Source organism: Brachionichthys hirsutus, chromosome 2 (assembly GCF_040956055.1).
Source record: "Brachionichthys hirsutus isolate HB-005 chromosome 2, CSIRO-AGI_Bhir_v1, whole genome shotgun sequence".
In the NCBI taxonomy this organism is placed as follows: domain Eukaryota; kingdom Metazoa; phylum Chordata; class Actinopteri; order Lophiiformes; family Brachionichthyidae; genus Brachionichthys; species Brachionichthys hirsutus.
Window position 1 is genome coordinate 17,038,619 of NC_090898.1, and position 20,465 is coordinate 17,059,083.

The 20,465-nt window shown below is 50.8% G+C and overlaps 3 protein-coding genes across 3 annotated transcripts; 2 read left to right on the top strand and 1 right to left on the bottom strand.

The window, feature by feature from the left end:
- Positions 1-250: 250 nt before the first annotated feature.
- zmp:0000001088 (trypsin-3) lies at positions 251-3,838 on the bottom strand. The gene is made up of 5 exons (XM_068743267.1): positions 3,784-3,838; positions 1,959-2,118; positions 1,078-1,219; positions 744-1,010; positions 251-421 (listed from the first exon to the last, which is right to left on the bottom strand). The coding sequence occupies exons 1-5, from the start codon at positions 3,836-3,838 to the stop codon at positions 251-253; spliced, it is 795 nt and encodes a 264-aa protein (XP_068599368.1).
- A 1,830-nt stretch (positions 3,839-5,668) lies between these two features.
- Positions 5,669-7,748, top strand: LOC137899248 (trypsin I-P1-like). Its single transcript, XM_068743279.1, has 6 exons — positions 5,669-5,726; positions 6,396-6,470; positions 6,588-6,738; positions 7,018-7,159; positions 7,265-7,522; positions 7,599-7,748. The coding sequence occupies exons 1-6, from the start codon at positions 5,669-5,671 to the stop codon at positions 7,746-7,748; spliced, it is 834 nt and encodes a 277-aa protein (XP_068599380.1).
- Positions 7,749-9,308: 1,560 nt separating this feature from the next.
- On the top strand, positions 9,309-20,459 carry pink1 (PTEN induced kinase 1). The gene is made up of 8 exons (XM_068747409.1): positions 9,309-9,626; positions 15,473-15,742; positions 15,813-15,916; positions 15,996-16,178; positions 16,922-17,085; positions 17,158-17,285; positions 17,358-17,588; positions 18,796-20,459. Exons 1-8 carry the CDS (start codon positions 9,309-9,311, stop codon positions 19,084-19,086), a joined length of 1,689 nt encoding a protein of 562 aa, XP_068603510.1. The 3' UTR covers positions 19,087-20,459.
- The last annotated feature ends 6 nt before the right edge of the window (positions 20,460-20,465 follow it).

Consider the following 20,465-nt stretch of genomic DNA (forward strand, 5'->3'; position numbering starts at 1 on the left):
ACACCCAATGCTAAACTAAGATGACCCTTAACCCTAACACACCCAATTAGCATTCAGACATGATTATGTTAATCCCGTTTTCTAACTCTTGGCAAAAAGGTGAAAATGATGTTTCACAAAATGTCCAACAATTCCTTTGACATATAAAATATGCGTGAACTGTAAAAAGAACATTTATCAAAACAATTAAACATGAAATGAAAACTAAGAACTGATAGAGACAGGAATGAGCGTGTTTGAATCCGGAGGGCTAGACGGCGTTACACTGGCTGTAGTAGCTGAATATGACGTCGTCTATCCACCTGCGGTACTTGGACACTGCAGTGTAAACACCAGGAAAACGGGCGTCGGCGCATCCTCTCCCCCAGGACACCAGACCGTAGACCCGCCCATCGCAGACCAGAGGACCCCCAGAGTCCCCCTGACACAACAGAGGGAGGAGACATCAGTGATGACCTGGACCCTGACCCGGGTTCAGGTGTTGTCCTGATGTAGTGAACAAACCAACAATATGTCTGAAACCCACCAGGACCTGGTCCAAAACATGGACTGTGATACCACAGCCTGAACCATGCTGAGGCCCGGGTCCAACAGAACATTTAGTGTTTGTGCCCGATCATAAATATTCAGCGGTGGTCCAATACAAACCGTGATGTGTGGAGCGGCACCACGGTCCAGACCCAAAGGTACTGGCCACCATGCTGTAAGTTTTTGTTCCACAGGTATAAAGGAGGCCGGCTCACCTGGCAGGCGTCCTTCCCGCCGGCGCTGAAGCCGGCACAGAGCATGTTTCCTGTGATCCTGCCGTCCAGCGACTCGCTGCTGTTGCACTTCGCCGTGGAAACGATGGGGAGCTTGACGGTACGAAGGCTGGACGGGATCAGTCCGATGGTGGGGCTGGTGTACCCCCAGCCCGACACGCGACACAGCCAGCCCTCTACTGCGGCGGCGTCATGCCGGGGCAACAGGGCGACGGACACGTAGTTGTTCAGGTAAACCGGGGCCTTCAGCTGTGGGCAGGGGGGGCCGTTAACGGACAGCGGTGCTGACGATTCCTGCCGCCGGCCGACGCCCTACCTTTATGAGCATGAGGTCGTTGTTGTTGTTCAGGCTGTTGAAGGCGGGGTGGGGCACCAGAAGCTGGGGCAGGACTTCCTGTTCCGTGCCCTCGTAGACGGACAGAGAGTATTCTCCTGCCACGATCATCATTCTGTGAATCCTGCAGAGATAGAAATGTTTTCACTCACAGGAAGGAAAAAACGACTTCCAGAACCTCCAAACAGAACACAGCGAGCCACACCAAGCTCTGCTGATACCTGGACAGGTACCGCTGGACAGATGTCTACATATCAAAGGTCCCCAGGGAGGAGCCGTGCGTGTTCCAGCAGAACACATCATCGTACGATGAGTCTCTTCTCACAAACATGGTTTTGTAGCTACGTTAGCTAAGTAGCTCAGAGGACGTCTTTAGCCTCTCATCTATCACATGTTGTTAAAGCTCATTGTGATCTCCAACCGTTTCAGCAGAGAATGGAGATGCAGCAGCAACATCTGGACAACATCAGCAGTCCAAAAAGGTGGAACTAAAACTGGCTGGAAAACATTCCGTTCGTCTCACCGCAGATCAACATCGGTACTTCCAAATGGACGATTCCAATGTTCTTGTTAGTGGACCTGGAGGGGGGGGGAGTAGACCACGCTGGTGGACCTGGGGGGGGGACCTGGTGAAGGACCTGGTGAACAGATCCCAGCAGCATGACTGGGCCCCCGCTTTGTCAGCAGGCCTGGCCTGTGTCAGGTACATCGGCCATTGTTCCTGCTCACCTGAGATCACCTTACTTTTATTGCGTCCCTTCAGGAAGCCGTATCGTGACACAAAGCTGTAAACTATCTCGCTTTGTGCTCCTGCCTGAGGTTAAACTTTACAGGTAATACAGGTAAGAGCCGGCGCAGCTCACCCAATGTCGCAATGCGCTGCGGTGATCACCCAGTACTTGTTAATCAAGGCGCCGCCGCAGAAGTGCTGACGGTGCGTCGTCTGGATGGACACGATGTACTTGCTTGAAAATGGAACGGGGGCGTACCCCCCCACTATTCGTTCCTGTGGTCCGTCTTTGCCTGCGACACAAAGGGGGGACAAAGAGACGGGATTACAGACAGATGACCCCCACTGGGGGGTTCTTCCTGTGACATCAACAGGGGTAACGGATGGTAGCTGATGGGGACACCCAATCAATCAATTGATCAATGAGCAGTAGACTCACCCATGAGGGACATGAGGACGAGATTGGATCTCATAGAGTGTAAACAGGAAGGGACACAGGACAGTCCCTTGGGGGGGCCCCGGGCTGCTGACAATAGTGTCGGAAGTGATGCTCTGCTGTCTCTCACACCGAGGGGGGTCTGTTAAGTAGTCCGTAATCCAATCCGGTATCCGGGGCCGGGACACGGAGCCAACGTCTCAGCAGGGGTTTCCAGACTTCCCTAACCCCAATCACCTCTTCCAGCTCTTCCAGTGGGATCCCGAGACGTTCCCAGGCCAGCCCAGGCTAACCTCTTCCCCGAGACCCCCATTCAGGGGGCATCTGAGACGGATGCCCCAGCCACCTCGGCTGACTCCTCTCGATGTGGAGGAGCGCCTCCTCCTGTCTCTATGGGTGCGTCCAGCCCCCCTGCGGAGGAAACTCATTTGGACCGCTTGTATCCGGGATCTTGTCCTTCCGGTCCTGATCCAGAGCTCATGACCCCCGGTGAGAGTAGGAGCGTAGACTGACCGGTAAAAGCTTCTTTACACGACAGACCGATACGACTGCAGCCGCCGCACCGGTCCGTCCTTCCCTCACTCGCTAACAAGACCCCACGATACTAGAACTCCTCCACTTGAGGCAACGACCCCCCACCGACCCAGGGGGGGCGGACCACCAAGAAGCATGGCCTCGGATTTGGAGGTCCTGATCCTCATCCCACTCGCTTCACACTCAGCTGCAAACCGCTGGAACAAACTGGAACAGGTTTGACTTACTGCTGCTGCTTCGATCGTACAGGGACCGGACAGCCCCAGCAAAGGGCCCCGGACCCCAGACCCCAGACCCCAGACCCCACGCTCCCAACCACGAAGACCACATTGTTCCTCATGCAGCCGAGGTTCTACTATCGGTCTGATCCTCCGGCTAGACTTTCCCCTGGAGGCTGAGGAGCGTGATCCCACTTTAGTTGGGGCACACCCCTTCTTGAATAGAGGAACCAGCACCCTAGTCTGCCAGTCCAGAGTCACTGTCCCCGAACGCCATGCCATGTTACAGAGACACGTCAACCAAGACAGTCCCGCACTCCCAGAGACTTAACAGATTTTATTTGATTTTATTATATTTTATATATGATATACTATATATTAGATTACATTAGAGACTTGTGTTGTTACAGCAGGAAAATAAAGGAGAGGAGGAAGTAAAATGTAAAACGATAGAAACGCTTCGGTCTGCTCTACATGTATGACTGTCGGCGGTAGCGTGTTCAGGTATCAGAGCCAACACGCTAACGCGACCTGACCCTGCAGACCCCACACCTGTGCACCACAATTACCTGAGACAAAGGGGCGTGGACCCAGTCGTCTTTAGGGTTCACTGTGAGGCGAATCACAGCACATGATTTCAAGGTTTAGTTTACCGAGCCCAACTCTGACTGAAAGGTGGACAGACAGAGGACGCCTTTAAATGCCTGAAGTACACGTTCCGTGTATCACGAAGTTTAACTTTAACACGGCGGACAGCGGGACGCACTCACAGTTCACAGCCAGCGCTCCCAGCAGGACACCGAGCAGCAGCGGCGGCAGGTCCATGGTGAGACGACGAGCAGCGCACAAAGACGTCTGCCGTCCTGGGAGCGTCTCATTTGAGCAGGACGGGACGGCACCTGCTCGGGTTTCTGATAGTTCCTGTTTCTGTTTCCATGGTCACCACCTTGTCCTGGACAGATATATAATTGAAGCTTCCACAGGACGGCCCCTTTGCTCACCTGCTCAATGTCCTGCCCCGGCTGTCCTCACATGTCCAACGTTCCACCTCTTACACTTTGTACTTTAGATCACGCATTAAATGGGCTGCTGGGGGGCTGACCGTGACCTTCCCTTACACGTGACCCTGGGGGGCTGACCGTGACCTTCCCTTACACGTGACCCTGGGGGGCTGACCGTGACCTTCCCTTACACGTGACCCTGGGGGGGGCTGACCGTGACCTTCCCTTACACGTGACCCTGGGGGGCTGACCGTGACCTTCCCTTACACGTGACCCTGGGGGGGGCTGACCGTGACCTTCCCTTACACGTGACCCTGGGGGGCTGACAGTGACCTTCCCTTACACGTGACCCTGGGGGGCTGACCGTGACCTTCCCTTACACGTGACCCTGGGGGGCTGACCGTGACCTTCCCTTACACGTGACCCTGGGGGGCTGACCGTGACCTTCCCTTACACGTGACCCTGGGGGGGGCTGACCGTGACCTTCCCTTACACGTGACCCTGGGGGGCTGACCGTGACCTTCCCTTACACGTGACCCTGGGGGGCTGACCGTGACCTTTCCTTACACGTGACCCTGGGGGGCTGACCGTGCGTGACCTTCCCTTACACGTGACCCTGGGGGGCTGACCGTGACCTTCCCTTACACGTGACCCTGGGGGGCTGACCGTGACCTTCCCTTACACGTGACCCTGGGGGGCTGACCGTGACCTTCCCTTACACGTGACCCTGGGGGGCTGACTGTGACCTTCCCTTACACGTGACCCTGGGGGGCTGACCGTGACCTTCCCTTACACGTGACCCTGGGGGGCTGACCGTGACCTTCCCTTACACGTGACCCTGGGGGGCTGACCGTGACCTTCCCTTACACGTGACCCTGGGGGGGGCTGACAGTGACCTTCCCTTACACGTGACCCTGGGGGGGGCTGACAGTGACCTTCCCTTACACGTGACCCTGGGGGGCTGACCGTGACCTTCCCTTACACGTGACCCTGGGGGGCTGACCGTGACCTTCCCTTACACGTGACCCTGGGGGGCTGACCGTGACCTTCCCTTACACGTGACCCTGGGGGGCTGACCGTGACCTTCCCTTACACGTGACCCTGGGGGGCTGACCCTGACCTTCCCTTACACACAACGATCCATTTTATTTATTATACTACTCTGAATGTGTCAAACGTGAAGAGGAGAGGAGGGAGGAGCTTCTTCTCAGGTGACTTTGATGCTCCTGACCCCGCCTCCTTCTTTAAATGTTAATTCCTGATGGATCGTGGCCACACCTGGATCAGGATTGACATCATCATCATCATCATCATCATGTTATGATTAATAACATGCTCAGTTCTTCCTCGTCACTGCCACTGCTTGCTGATGGTGAACGTTAATTAATGTCTAATAATTAATAATCAATTAATGTAAAGTAAAGGTGGGGGGGAAGTGGAATTCTCTTCCCTGGGGGGGAACGAGCTGCTTGGGGGAGGTCTGTGCTCTCTGAGTGATGTTCTAGTTTAAACTGTGTTCTTATTTATATTGATTGATTTGATTAGATTTTTTACTGCAGATGTAAATGAGATATTTACTAACTGGTGCAGTCGTGTATTGAACAATGTCCCTGTGTTACAGAGACAAATCAATAAGTCATGTCTCTGTAACACAATGTGTGATGAAGATGAGGCGCCTAAATCCGGAGGCCTGCTGCCGCTCCAGGTTCCAGGTGGGAGAATCTCAGTCGAGGTTCGTCTTCGGTATTAAACCCGCGGGCTCGTGTCCAAAATGAGGTTCTGTTTCTAAAGTGTAATGAATCCATCCCGTCAGAAAGGTCCGTGTTCTGCACCAGCCCAGGGACAGGAGCTGCGACCATATCAGGGCGTTCCCATCCAAACGTGCACGTATCCCAAAATAAAAAGCAAACGTACAAAAGCATGTTAGCTTTGTAGGTCAGTTTCGTTGTCCCAGCACAAACCCAGACCAAAGGCTGCCGGGGTACGGTTACCGTATATAACGGCGGGGCGGCGCCGGCCTCGGCAGACCTTCAGCGCCGAGGCCGGCGCCGCTCCAAATCACCGGTTCTCATTCAGAGGCTGCAGGACCTCATTCAGGTGCTTTAAATGTTTGAATACTTGAACCCCTGGATGGACATTCAGGTTCTGTGGATTAGACCCCTCCCCGAGGGCCAGTGGGCAGATGGAGGGACTGGGGGGGTCAAACCTCGGACCAGGTGCTTCGTTCCATTGTTTTTAATTCCGTCTGACTTAATTTCTGCTTTCAGAACGACATTAAACGACCCGAGACACGGATGCGTGATGCGTTTGACGCTGAGGAACAGCTGGATCACGACTGTCAGAGCGTTTGATTTGATTCTCTGCCGATTGTTGAGTTTCAGCTGTCCAGATGTGCAGCAGAGGCGTGCTGAAGCTGCAGCTGTCTGCGGTGCTGCTGCTGCCGTTGTGGGTCCCGGGTGAGTCCCACAACGTGTCCCACAATGAGACTGGAGCATCTTCAAGCTCCTCCAGCAGCAGCCACATCAAACGGGACTATTTAAATAAAACCATAAAACCGCTGTCATCGCTTCCAGAGACATTTCCAGCGCGAATCATCGGGGGACAGGAGGTCCCGCCTCATTCCGTCAGGTATCAGGCATCGCTGTGGTCCAGATATGGACACTACTGTGGAGGGACCCTCGTGGACCGTCAGTGGGTGGTGTCTGCCGCCCACTGCTGGAGGCCGTAAGTACTGCACTTACAGCCAGTACTTTGCAGTGTGTGTGTGTGTGTTTGAAAGTACAAATAACACACTGTAAACATTATAGAACACTCAAACGTTGTAAAAGTAAAGGTTTCTTTATTATGTGTAATCAGTATTATTCAATCATTGTGTCTGATCAAACCTGCAGAACATTAGAGCACTCAGAAAAGTACTGTAGTACAGTACAGTTGTAATCGAGTACAGGTGCGAGATGAGTCCCTTGACCGCTGCATTCTGCCTGCGTGAGTTTTGTCCACCAGGAGACATCTGATGTGGGTGGTGTTAAGCGAACACAACATTAAGAGGAGAGAAGGCTCCGAGCAGATCTTTGGCGTCTCAAAGATCGTCGTGAATAGGTACTACAACTACTTGAGATACGACAATGACATCATGCTCATCAAGGTATGCGGGCCGAAGTCATGTGACTTATGAGGAGCTCGTCCTCTCCTAACACAGGAGGGGGGGGGGGGCTTTGGGCCGGGGAGTCTGACCTTTGACGTGTTACAGCTGAGTAGAGCAGCGCGGCTGAACGGGCGCGTCCAGCCCGTGTCTCTGCCCGACGCCACCACGCCCAAGATGACCAAGAGCACGAGCTGCACGGTGAGCGGCTGGGGGCTGACGCGCGGCTTCCGTTTCTACCTCTCCCCCGTTCTGCGCGCTGTGGACGTGGAGATAATCCCATCCTGCGGCTACCATTACTCCTGGAGGATCACCAAAAACATGCTGTGTGCCGGCTCTCAGTGGGGCGGCAAGGACTCCTGCCAGGTAGCGAGATCCACCCCCCACCTATCGCTCCATCGCTCCAGCAGTCCCTCTGTGATTGTCTCCTGGTGCTCCACAGGGCGACTCCGGGGGCCCCCTTGTCTGCCAAGGACGCTTGGAGGGCGTCGTCTCCTGGGGGATCGGCTGTGCTCTCCCGTATCTGCCTGGAGTTTACACCAAAGTGAGGAACTACGTCCCGTGGATCCGCTGGGTTATCAATCACGCATGAAGAGACTTTATTGATAATAACTTTCTAGTTCAGTACTAAAGATGACGTCTGCTTCCTGGGAGCATGTTTATATGTTCATATTCATTGATTACTACAGAAATAAGCCCTCTATTATCAATATTAAAGTGATCATTTGTAGTAGAAGCAGAATAGTAAAGATGTTCAAAGCTACATGAATTATTACAGCGTTGCGATATGGATGAAACAAATAAGAATAAATATTTACCGGACTGTTACTGCATCTGCCGGGAAGGTCCGGGTTCTCCACGCTGGGGTTACTCCAGTCGGTGGGATTAGAGGAGGAGGAAGACGAGTGAATCAGCAGCGAGGGAAGAGGGCGCTGAAGAGTTCAGGACTGAGAGGAGGGACTTTGAGTGTTGGGACGAGGACAGGGAAAGCTAGAGACCAGGTGGACATGATGAGGAGGACGAAGGTGGACGTGTGTCCAGGAGACCAGGTGGACATGATGAGGAGGACGAAGGTGGACGTGTTGTGTCTCCAGAAGACCAGGAGGAAAGGAAGCAAGGCTAGAAGCTGAGGAGCAGGATTCAAGTTGTTTATAATGGAGGAGAGGAAACATGTATGTACATGTTGTATTTATACATCTGGTACACTGCTATTGTGTAGACGGTGTACCCCACAGTAAAATAATATTTACAATAAATTCTGGTTCTGGGCAAAAATACTAGTGATAAAGCATTTATATATATTATGCAGGGTACAACGGGATACTCGTTGTATACAACCAGATTCAAAGTATTCTAGAACTTTGATACTTCATACTTTCACTTTTTAATAGATATTGTGTAATATGCAGTAAATAAAGAAGGAAGAGTTTTCTTTGGTTCAGTTTCATTTTGATTAATGACCCAACATCAATGCTTATAGAAATCAAAAGAAAATTCATTATTAGGTGAAACCAGTAAATAATAAAATCAGGTAATCTGACATCTTCAACATTAATTCATTGGCCTTTAATCAAAAATAGTTAAGTGTATGATATTTCTAAAACATTCAGTGGCCCTTAAAAAGCACTAATTTATTATATTTATTTCAGATATTTCTGCCTTCAAGCTTTAAATGATTAAGTCTGTTAACATGACAATATCTGATTAAAACAAAATGCTGCAATGATTCTGATCAATGATCTTCAATAACTGTCACATGGAACCTTAGTGAGAGGACATGACGTCACATGCTGCTGACTGTATACTGTGTACAGTATTTAAATGATTAAATATTAATTAGCTTCTTACTAATATTTCACTCTCTGTATTCTTTAGAGTTATTATTATAGTTAGTTCTCTTTCTTTTGAGTTTAGGACATTTATTTTTCTTTGTTTTATCCATATTAACAATGATTAATGTTGTAAAATCAGAAATAAAGAATCTTTACAGTCTGTTCGTTCATAAAGTGACGTCAGCAACGACGCAGTCGACGCGCGCGCCCGTCGCTGCTTGTGTTGTTTACGTGACGTTGTCGTCGCTGGAGCTAGCTAGCCGCGGCTAATCTGCTACTGGCGGACCCCGGACAGCCTCCTCCGCCTTTCTGGGTCGAGTATGTCGGTGAAACGCTTCCTGCTCGGCCTGGGCCGGTCGCTCTTTCAGCTGGGTCTCCTCAAACCCGGTGGCCGAGTGGCAGCAAAGCTTCGGGCGGACCGGTTCCGTGTAGGCCCGTCGGTTGGGCCTCGGGCTTTCTTGCCGCCTCGGTACCGCTGTTACCGCACCTCGTTGAGGGGCTTGGCAGCTCAGCTGCAGTTTGCCGGCGGGTCCCGGAGAAGCAGGGCCGCGTTTCTGTCTTTCGGTCTCGGCGTTGGGCTCATCGAGCAGCAGCTCGAAGCCGACCGGGAGGCTGCAGCGGCCTGCCAGGAGATCCAGGTCAGGTTCGCCGTGTCCACCAGATTACTGCATGTAAACACGTTATAAATGTGTTATAGAGGAGCTCCACGGAGACATGAGGCTGACATGCTTTTGATTGTTGTGCATGATCACAAAATGAGACGTTTAACTTTACAAACGCTTCAGATAAGATGCAGGCTTGATGACGCTGCACGAATCGATCATTCATTACTCAATTGTTGAAACCTCCCTTTCCCTGTTTCTCCACTGTTACGGTGGGTTTGGGTCATTATCAACCCCAAAACAGCTAAATAATCATCTACTGAAATCTTTGTTAATGTGACGTCACACAGTTAGAATGTGCACGCAGAATGAACTTAGTTTTGGTTTCATTTTCGGAGGCGTTTCTAACAGAGCTGTTTGAGACAGAAAAGAGGGACGCTGTCCTGCAGCATCTGAGACAGACATGAGGGACGCTGTCCTGCAGCATCTGAGACAGACATGAGGGACGCTGTCCTGCAGCATCTGTTTGAGACAGAAAAGAGGGACGCTGTCCTGCAGCATCTGTTTGAGACAGAAATGAGGGACACTGTCCTGCAGCATCTGAGACAGAAATGAGGGACGCTGTCCTGCAGCATCTGTCTGAGACAGAAATGAGGGACGCTGTCCTGCAGCATCTGTTTGAGACAGAAATGAGGGACACTGTCCTGCAGCATCTGTCTGAGACAGAAATGAGGGACGCTGTCCTGCAGCATCTGTCTGAGACAGAAATGAGGGACGCTGTCCTGCAGCATCTGTTTGCTGTTTGGACCAGAGACTGTCCCAGAGTGTTTGAGACCTGCTTTGGTAGAACGTGGGACCTTTAACGTGTAGAACGACCTGCTTTGGTAGAACGTGGGACCTTTAACGTGTAGAACGACCTGCTTTGGTAGAACGTGGGACCTTTAACGTGTAGAACGACCTGCTTTGGTAGAACGTGGGACCTTTAACGTGTAGAACGACCTGCTTTGGTAGAACGTGGGACCTTTAACGTGTAGAACGACCTGCTTTGGTAGAACGTGGGACCTTTAGCGTGTAGAACGACCTGCTTTGGTAGAACGTGGGACCTTTAACGTGTAGAACGACCTGCTTTGGTAGAACGTGGGACCTTTAGCGTGTAGAACGACCTGCTTTGGTAGAACGTGGGACCTTTAGCGTGTAGAACGACCTGCTTTGGTAGAACGTGGGACCTTTAGCGTGTAGAACGACCTGCTTTGGTAGAACGTGGGACCTTTAGCGTGTAGAACGACCTGCTTTGGTAGAACGTGGGACCTTTAGCGTGTAGAACGACCTGCTTTGGTAGAACGTGGGACCTTTAGCGTGTAGAACGACCTGCTTTGGTAGAACGTGGGGCCTTTAACGTGTAGAACGACCTGCTTTGGTAGAACGTGGGACCTTTAGCGTGTAGAACGACCTGCTTTGGTAGAACGCGGGACCTTTAGCGTGTAGAACGACCTGCTTTGGTAGAACGTGGGACCTTTAGCGTGTAGAACGACCTGCTTTGGTAGAACGTGGGACCTTTAACGTGTAGAACGACCTGCTTTGGTAGAACGTGGGACCTTTAACGTGTAGAACGACCTGCTTTGGTAGAACGTGGGACCTTTAACGTGTAGAACGACCTGCTTTGGTAGAACGTGGGACCTTTAACGTGTAGAACGACCTGCTTTGGTAGAACGTGGGACCTTTAGCGTGTAGAACGACCTGCTTTGGTAGAACGTGGGACCTTTAACGTGTAGAACGACCTGCTTTGGTAGAACGTGGGACCTTTAGCGTGTAGAACGACCTGCTTTGGTAGAACGTGGGACCTTTAACGTGTAGAACGACCTGCTTTGGTAGAACGTGGGACCTTTAGCGTGTAGAACGACCTGCTTTGGTAGAACGTGGGGCCTTTAACGTGTAGAACGACCTGCTTTGGTAGAACGTGGGACCTTTAGCGTGTAGAACGACCTGCTTTGGTAGAACGTGGGACCTTTAACGTGTAGAACGACCTGCTTTGGTAGAACGTGGGACCTTTAACGTGTAGAACGACCTGCTTTGGTAGAACGTGGGACCTTTAACGTGTAGAACGACCTGCTTTGGTAGAACGTGGGACCTTTAACGTGTAGAACGACCTGCTTTGGTAGAACGTGGGACCTTTAACGTGTAGAACGACCTGCTTTGGTAGAACGTGGGACCTTTAACGTGTAGAACGACCTGCTTTGGTAGAACGTGGGACCTTTAGCGTGTAGAACGACCTGCTTTGGTAGAACGTGGGACCTTTAACGTGTAGAACGACCTGCTTTGGTAGAACGTGGGACCTTTAACGTGTAGAACGACCTGCTTTGGTAGAACGTGGGACCTTTAGCGTGTAGAACGACCTGCTTTGGTAGAACGTGGGACCTTTAACGTGTAGAACGACCTGCTTTGGTAGAACGTGGGACCTTTAGCGTGTAGAACGACCTGCTTTGGTAGAACGTGGGACCTTTAGCGTGTAGAACGACCTGCTTTGGTAGAACGTGGGACCTTTAGCGTGTAGAACGACCTGCTTTGGTAGAACGTGGGACCTTTAGCGTGTAGAACGACCTGCTTTGGTAGAACGTGGGACCTTTAGCGTGTAGAACGACCTGCTTTGGTAGAACGTGGGACCTTTAACGTGTAGAACGACCTGCTTTGGTAGAACGTGGGACCTTTAGCGTGTAGAACGACCTGCTTTGGTAGAACGTGGGACCTTTAACGTGTAGAACGACCTGCTTTGGTAGAACGTGGGACCTTTAACGTGTAGAACGACCTGCTTTGGTAGAACGTGGGACCTTTAACGTGTAGAACGACCTGCTTTGGTAGAACGTGGGACCTTTAGCGTGTAGAACGACCTGCTTTGGTAGAACGTGGGACCTTTAACGTGTAGAACGACCTGCTTTGGTAGAACGTGGGACCTTTAACGTGTAGAACGACCTGCTTTGGTAGAACGTGGGACCTTTAGCGTGTAGAACGACCTGCTTTGGTAGAACGTGGGACCTTTAGCGTGTAGAACGACCTGCTTTGGTAGAACGTGGGGCCTTTAACGTGTAGAACGACCTGCTTTGGTAGAACGTGGGACCTTTAGCGTGTAGAACGACCTGCTTTGGTAGAACGTGGGACCTTTAGCGTGTAGAACGACCTGCTTTGGTAGAACGTGGGGCCTTTAACGTGTAGAGCGACCTGCTTTGGTAGAACGTGGGACCTTTAGCGTGTAGAACGACCTGCTTTGGTAGAACGTGGGACCTTTAACGTGTAGAACGACCTGCTTTGGTAGAACGTGGGACCTTTAACGTGTAGAACGACCTGCTTTGGTAGAACGTGGGACCTTTAATGTGTAGAACGACCTGCTTTGGTAGAACGTGGGACCTTTAACGTGTAGAACGACCTGCTTTGGTAGAACGTGGGACCTTTAACGTGTAGAACGACCTGCTTTGGTAGAACGTGGGACCTTTAACGTGTAGAACGACCTGCTTTGGTAGAACGTGGGACCTTTAGCGTGTAGAACGACCTGCTTTGGTAGAACGTGGGACCTTTAACGTGTAGAACGACCTGCTTTGGTAGAACGTGGGACCTTTAACGTGTAGAACAACCTGCTTTGGTAGAACGTGGGACCTTTAACGTGTAGAACGACCTGCTTTGGTAGAACGTGGGACCTTTAACGTGTAGAACGACCTGCTTTGGTAGAACGTGGGACCTTTAACGTGTAGAACGACCTGCTTTGGTAGAACGTGGGACCTTTAACGTGTAGAACGACCTGCTTTGGTAGAACGTGGGACCTTTAGCGTGTAGAACGACCTGCTTTGGTAGAACGTGGGACCTTTAACGTGTAGAACGACCTGCTTTGGTAGAACGTGGGACCTTTAGCGTGTAGAACGACCTGCTTTGGTAGAACGTGGGACCTTTAACGTGTAGAACGACCTGCTTTGGTAGAACGTGGGACCTTTAACGTGTAGAACGACCTGCTTTGGTAGAACGTGGGACCTTTAACGTGTAGAACGACCTGCTTTGGTAGAACGTGGGACCTTTAACGTGTAGAACGACCTGCTTTGGTAGAACGTGGGACCTTTAGCGTGTAGAACGACCTGCTTTGGTAGAACGTGGGACCTTTAACGTGTAGAACGACCTGCTTTGGTAGAACGTGGGACCTTTAGCGTGTAGAACGACCTGCTTTGGTAGAACGTGGGACCTTTAGCGTGTAGAACGACCTGCTTTGGTAGAACGTGGGACCTTTAGCGTGTAGAACGACCTGCTTTGGTAGAACGTGGGACCTTTAGCGTGTAGAACGACCTGCTTTGGTAGAACGTGGGACCTTTAGCGTGTAGAACGACCTGCTTTGGTAGAACGTGGGACCTTTAGCGTGTAGAACGACCTGCTTTGGTAGAACGTGGGGCCTTTAACGTGTAGAACGACCTGCTTTGGTAGAACGTGGGACCTTTAGCGTGTAGAACGACCTGCTTTGGTAGAACGCGGGACCTTTAGCGTGTAGAACGACCTGCTTTGGTAGAACGTGGGACCTTTAGCGTGTAGAACGACCTGCTTTGGTAGAACGTGGGACCTTTAACGTGTAGAACGACCTGCTTTGGTAGAACGTGGGACCTTTAACGTGTAGAACGACCTGCTTTGGTAGAACGTGGGACCTTTAACGTGTAGAACGACCTGCTTTGGTAGAACGTGGGACCTTTAACGTGTAGAACGACCTGCTTTGGTAGAACGTGGGACCTTTAGCGTGTAGAACGACCTGCTTTGGTAGAACGTGGGACCTTTAACGTGTAGAACGACCTGCTTTGGTAGAACGTGGGACCTTTAGCGTGTAGAACGACCTGCTTTGGTAGAACGTGGGACCTTTAACGTGTAGAACGACCTGCTTTGGTAGAACGTGGGACCTTTAGCGTGTAGAACGACCTGCTTTGGTAGAACGTGGGGCCTTTAACGTGTAGAACGACCTGCTTTGGTAGAACGTGGGACCTTTAGCGTGTAGAACGACCTGCTTTGGTAGAACGTGGGACCTTTAACGTGTAGAACGACCTGCTTTGGTAGAACGTGGGACCTTTAACGTGTAGAACGACCTGCTTTGGTAGAACGTGGGACCTTTAACGTGTAGAACGACCTGCTTTGGTAGAACGTGGGACCTTTAACGTGTAGAACGACCTGCTTTGGTAGAACGTGGGACCTTTAACGTGTAGAACGACCTGCTTTGGTAGAACGTGGGACCTTTAACGTGTAGAACGACCTGCTTTGGTAGAACGTGGGACCTTTAGCGTGTAGAACGACCTGCTTTGGTAGAACGTGGGACCTTTAACGTGTAGAACGACCTGCTTTGGTAGAACGTGGGACCTTTAGCGTGTAGAACGACCTGCTTTGGTAGAACGTGGGACCTTTAACGTGTAGAACGACCTGCTTTGGTAGAACGTGGGACCTTTAGCGTGTAGAACGACCTGCTTTGGTAGAACGTGGGGCCTTTAACGTGTAGAACGACCTGCTTTGGTAGAACGTGGGACCTTTAACGTGTAGAACGACCTGCTTTGGTAGAACGTGGGACCTTTAGCGTGTAGAACGACCTGCTTTGGTAGAACGTGGGACCTTTAACGTGTAGAACGACCTGCTTTGGTAGAACGTGGGACCTTTAGCGTGTAGAACGACCTGCTTTGGTAGAACGTGGGACCTTTAACGTGTAGAACGACCTGCTTTGGTAGAACGTGGGACCTTTAGCGTGTAGAACGACCTGCTTTGGTAGAACGTGGGGCCTTTAACGTGTAGAACGACCTGCTTTGGTAGAACGTGGGGCCTTTAACGTGTAGAACGACCTGCTTTGGTAGAACGTGTTTCTGAACATGAAACTCAATCTGCAGGCTGTTTTTAGCAAGAAGCGTTTCCAGAGCCCCGTCAAGCCGTTCAACTCTGGGTATAAACTGGAGGATTACGTCATCGGGAAGCAGATCGGGAAAGGTTCCGATGCGGCTGTGTATGAGGCTGCGGCTCCATGCGCCCCCCCCGAGGAGACGAGGAGCTCTGTGGTGCAGATTAAACTAACGGAAGAGGAATTGGAGACTCCTCGATCTTTGACATGCCGCTCCCTAAGAAGCTTCCCTCTTGCGCTGAAGATGATGTGGAACTTCGGGGTGGGTATTCTGCAGTATTCCAGTGTGGGGGGGCAGGCATGCATCAGTTCTGACGGGTATTTCTTTACAGGCTGGGTCATCAAGTGAGGCCATATTGAAATCCATGTCACAGGAGCTGGTTCCGGCAAGTCGTCTGGCCGTAAAGCCAGAAATGGAACAAATCACTCTGGATGGGTCAGTATGACACCATCAGAACCAGGTCTAGTCCTGGGGTTCTGGACGACGTGTAGGACAATGACCTCTTCATGTGCAGACAGTTTGGAGTCCTGCCCAGAAGACTTTCTGCACACCCTAATGTAATCAGAGTGTGCCGGGCCTTCACCGCAGATGTCCCGTTGCTACCCGGCGCCCAGCATGAGTATCCAGATGTGCTGCCAGCCAGACTTCACCCTGCTGGTCTGGGCAACAACCGCACCCTTTTCTTGGTGATGAAAAAGTAAGGCCATCTTTCAGGTGAATGGGAATGTGGATGTCAGTGTCACTGTTCAGTGCTGGTTTAATGACTGGTTAGAGAAATCATAGATACAAGTCCATTTCGTTAGAAACACACCCACATCTGCTGTTGCTATGCAGACGTCACAATGACAGTGCTGTTGCTGACGGGTTGTTAAAGCTACAACTGTTGCGTCCCGTAGGGGACTAGCCGGCAGAGAAGACGGATAACGAGTCTTTAATAACGCTCAAACGAAAGTCATAAAGGGGAGGGACAGGCTGGAACGGCCAATAAGGAAAACAGCCAAAAGATAGTTCAAGAATAACAGGCTGGAAATAATAATACACTGCTAGTCCAACAAAAACTCAGGATACTCAGCCAAACAGAAAAACTAACAAATACAACCCGAGGACGGCAGGACACGGGAGACGGTTGGGTAACGGATAACCGGTGTGACTGCCGATCCGCCCTCTGAATGAATGACTAGAAACGGTCAAACGGAGCTAACGAGAAAACCAAAACCTAACGACAACTTTCTGCTTCTTGTTGTGTCACAACTCAGAAGTGAGCCGCTGCTGATTACTGCAGAGAAATAGCCGTCAAACAGTTCCTCTGATGACTTGTCAATAAAAGCTTCCTTGTTTCAACAGACTAGCACAGCGCATTAACTCTAATAAAGTGCTAGCGTGAACCGTTTCAGAGCCGTATATGAAAGCCTGTTCAGGTAACCCGTCTTCTGTCATCAGTTACCCCTGCACGCTACGACAGTACCTGGAAGTGTCCACACCTGGCTGCAGGCGGGGCGCTCTGATGGTTCTGCAGCTCCTGGAGGGAGTCGACCATCTATGCAGACAGGGCGTCTCTCACAGGGATCTCAAATCCGACAACGTGCTGTTGGAGTTGGACTCTGGTCAGAGCGCAGTGAGAGAACCGCTGGACGTTCCCTTGGGTCTGTGATGAACCTGGGCCCGTTTCTGTGCAGATGGATGCCCTCGTCTAGTGATCAGTGACTTCGGCTGCTGCCTGGCCCAGAGGGACTGGAGTCTCCAGCTGCCCTTCAGCAGCATGTGGGTCAGCAGGGGAGGGAACGCCTCTCTCATGGCCCCCGAGGTAGGCTCATCACTGACTCATACAGAAGCAGTGCATTTCCAGTCGTAGACCGTAAGAGGTGTTTTCAATCAGGTGACCACTGCGGTTCCAGGGCGTGGAGTGGTGATTGACTACAGGAAGGCGGACGCTTGGGCTGTCGGCACCATCTCCTATGAGATATTCGGACGGTGGAATCCGTTCTATGGCGCAGCGGGGCTGGAGAGCAGAAGTTACAGTGAGAAGCAGCTTCCTGCTCTGCCCCCCAGCGTTCCGACGGACGTCCAGTTGGTGATCCGGTTGCTCCTCAGGAGGAATCCCAGCGAGGTACAACAGGAGGATATAAAATATTAATATTATTAGTACCCACATTAAATGACGGTTAAATGTGTTGTTGGTGTAAGCGTGGACCATGAACCTTGTTATTAGCCTGTGAAGCAGGTAGGCTGGAAGGGGGGGGGGTCAGGTGTCTCTGTGATAGGAGAGTGTCAGCGAGGATGAAGGGACAGGTCTATGAGACAGTGGTGAGGACAGACGTGATGGACGGCTTAGAGACAGTGGCTCTGAGGTAAAGACAGGAGGCGGAGCTGGAAGGGGAGGAGATGAAGATGCTGAGGTTCTCCTTGGGAGGGACCAGGTTGGACAGGATTAGAAATGAGACAATAAGAGGGACAGTGAAGGTTAGACGTTTTGGAGACGAGGTCAGAGAGACCAGACTTTGATGGTTTGGACATGTCCAGAGGAGAGACAGGGACTATATCGGTAGAAGGATGCTGAGGATGGAACTGTCAGGGAACAGGACTAGAGGACGACCCAGGAGAAGAGACATGGACGTAGTGAAGGAGGACGATGCAAAGGACAGGGCTGATGATGATGATGAATGTATTTATTAGATAGAATGTTAGAGTACAAGTACAGTCACACAGTAGCGTGTATTATCGGTTCGATTGGGAGCTGAACGTCGCAACATTGCTGCATTTATCACTTGTTCCGGTTCTGCTTTCACACTGTGTTCTCTAAAGCGGACCGAACCTTCTGAGCAGCATCAGGTGGTTGAAAGTTCCGCTCATCGATTGGACAAAGTAGGAGGGGAAGTCCCTCCCTCTCCCATGTTTGTTTTGATTTGGATTGCGCGCTGCACTTCCTCTACCCGAGAGAGAGTGGGTTTCACACCGATACGAACCGAACCAGGGTTCTCTTGCAAGCGGCTAGAGGACGACCCAGGAGAAGACACATGGACGTAGTGAGGGAGGACATGAGAGTGGCTGGTGTTGGGGAGGACGATGCAAAGGACAGGGCTAGAGGACGACCCAGGAGAAGAGACATGGACGTAGTGAGGGAGGACATGAGAGTGGCTGGTGTTGGGGAGGACGATGATTTGCTGTGGCGACCACTTATGGGACGAGACCAAAGTTCAGTCGTAGTCGTCCAGATAAGCACATTAATCTGATTAGTTTACCACACACTGTCAACCAATCATTTCAGGTAGCCAGCTGATGCTACGATGCTCATGGATGGTAATGTTAATTTGCAGCGTCCCAGTTCCCGGGTGGCAGCTAACATGCTACATCTTAGCCTCTGGGGACAAAAGGCCCTGGCCCACCAAAACAGCACCGGCATGAGGAAGCTGGTTGACTGGCTGCTGTGCCAGTCGGCTGTGGTTCTCCTGAAGGGATGCAGCGGAGCCAGTGGGAAAACAGTGGAGGCGGAGCTTCAGAGGAGCTTCCTGTCCAACCTGGACCATGAAGACCTTCGCTCTGCTGTGGGCTTTCTGCTGTATGGGCGACACCATCTGAGATCTATACTGTCTGATTCACACGCATAGATCAATGGATAGAGAAAGGCTCAAGTCGTTTTCACACCGGACTCGGTTCGGACCGGGTCCGGACTCGGTTCGATTGGGAGCTGAACGTCGCAACATTGCTGCATTTATCACTTGTTCCGGTTCTGCTTTCACACTGTGTTCTCTAAAGCGGACCGAACCTTCTGAGCAGCATCAGGTGGTTGAAAGTTAAGCTCATCGATTGGACAAAGTAGGAGGGGAAGTCCCTCCCTCTCCCATGTTTGTTTTGATTTGGATTGCGCGCTGCACTTCCTCTACCCGAGAGAGAGTGGGTTTCACACCGATACGAACCGAACCAGGGTTCTCTTGCAAGCGAACCGAGACCCACAGTTTCAGGTGGACCAGAGATCGGATGAGCTTTCACACCTGGCCAAACGAAGCGGACCATCCGAGGAAACGAACTCTGGCCCGTGTAAAGCGGCCCAAACAGCTCTGGTGTGAAAGCGACTTCAGAGGTCATTGACCTTGCGCTAAAGTTGGCTCTGATAATCAGCAGACACGTATTTCTATATTGGCTGTAACCTTGGTGGCTGGTTCATTTCCTGCGTGCTGAAGTTTCCTGTTTCGCTTTGAGGTAAACTTATACCGCCTCCTTTTTTTAGGTGTTGAGCTTCATCTCAAATACAGAGCTAGCCAGCCAGCCTTTCTGTCTCTGTCCATCAACCCCTCCTGAGGCTGCTGTTTTTGTGATTTTGTGATTACTCGTATGTGTTTTTGTAACTTAGTCTATTCTAGGGAGTACGCTACAGCATAGCGCTGTAGCTAGCATGTGATACTGTCATTACTGTTACATGTTAGCGCTGTAGCTAGCATTTATTACTGTCATTAGTTACATGTTAGTGCTGTAGCTAGCATTTAATACTGTCATTAGTTACATGTTAGCGCTGTAGCTAGCATTTAATACTGTCATTAGTTACATGTTAGCGCTGTAGCTAGCATTTATTACTGTCATTAGTTACATGTTAGCGCTGTAGCTAGCATTTATTACTGTCATTAGTTACATGTTAGCGCTATAGCTAGCATTTAATACTGTCATTCGTTACATGTTAGCGCTGTAGCTAGCATTTAATATTGTCATTCGTTACATGTTAGCGCTGTAGCTAGCATTTATTACTGTCATTACTGTTGTGTTAGCGCTGTAGCTAGCATTTATTACTGTCATTAGTTACATGTTAGCGCTGTAGCTAGCATTTATTACTGTCATTAGTTACATGTTAGCGCTGTAGCTAGCATTTATTACTGTCATTAGTTACATGTTAGCGCTGTAGCTAGCATTTAATACTGTCATTCGTTACATGTTAGCGCTGTAGCTAGCATTTAATACTGTCATTCGTTACATGTTAGCGCTGTAGCTAGCATTT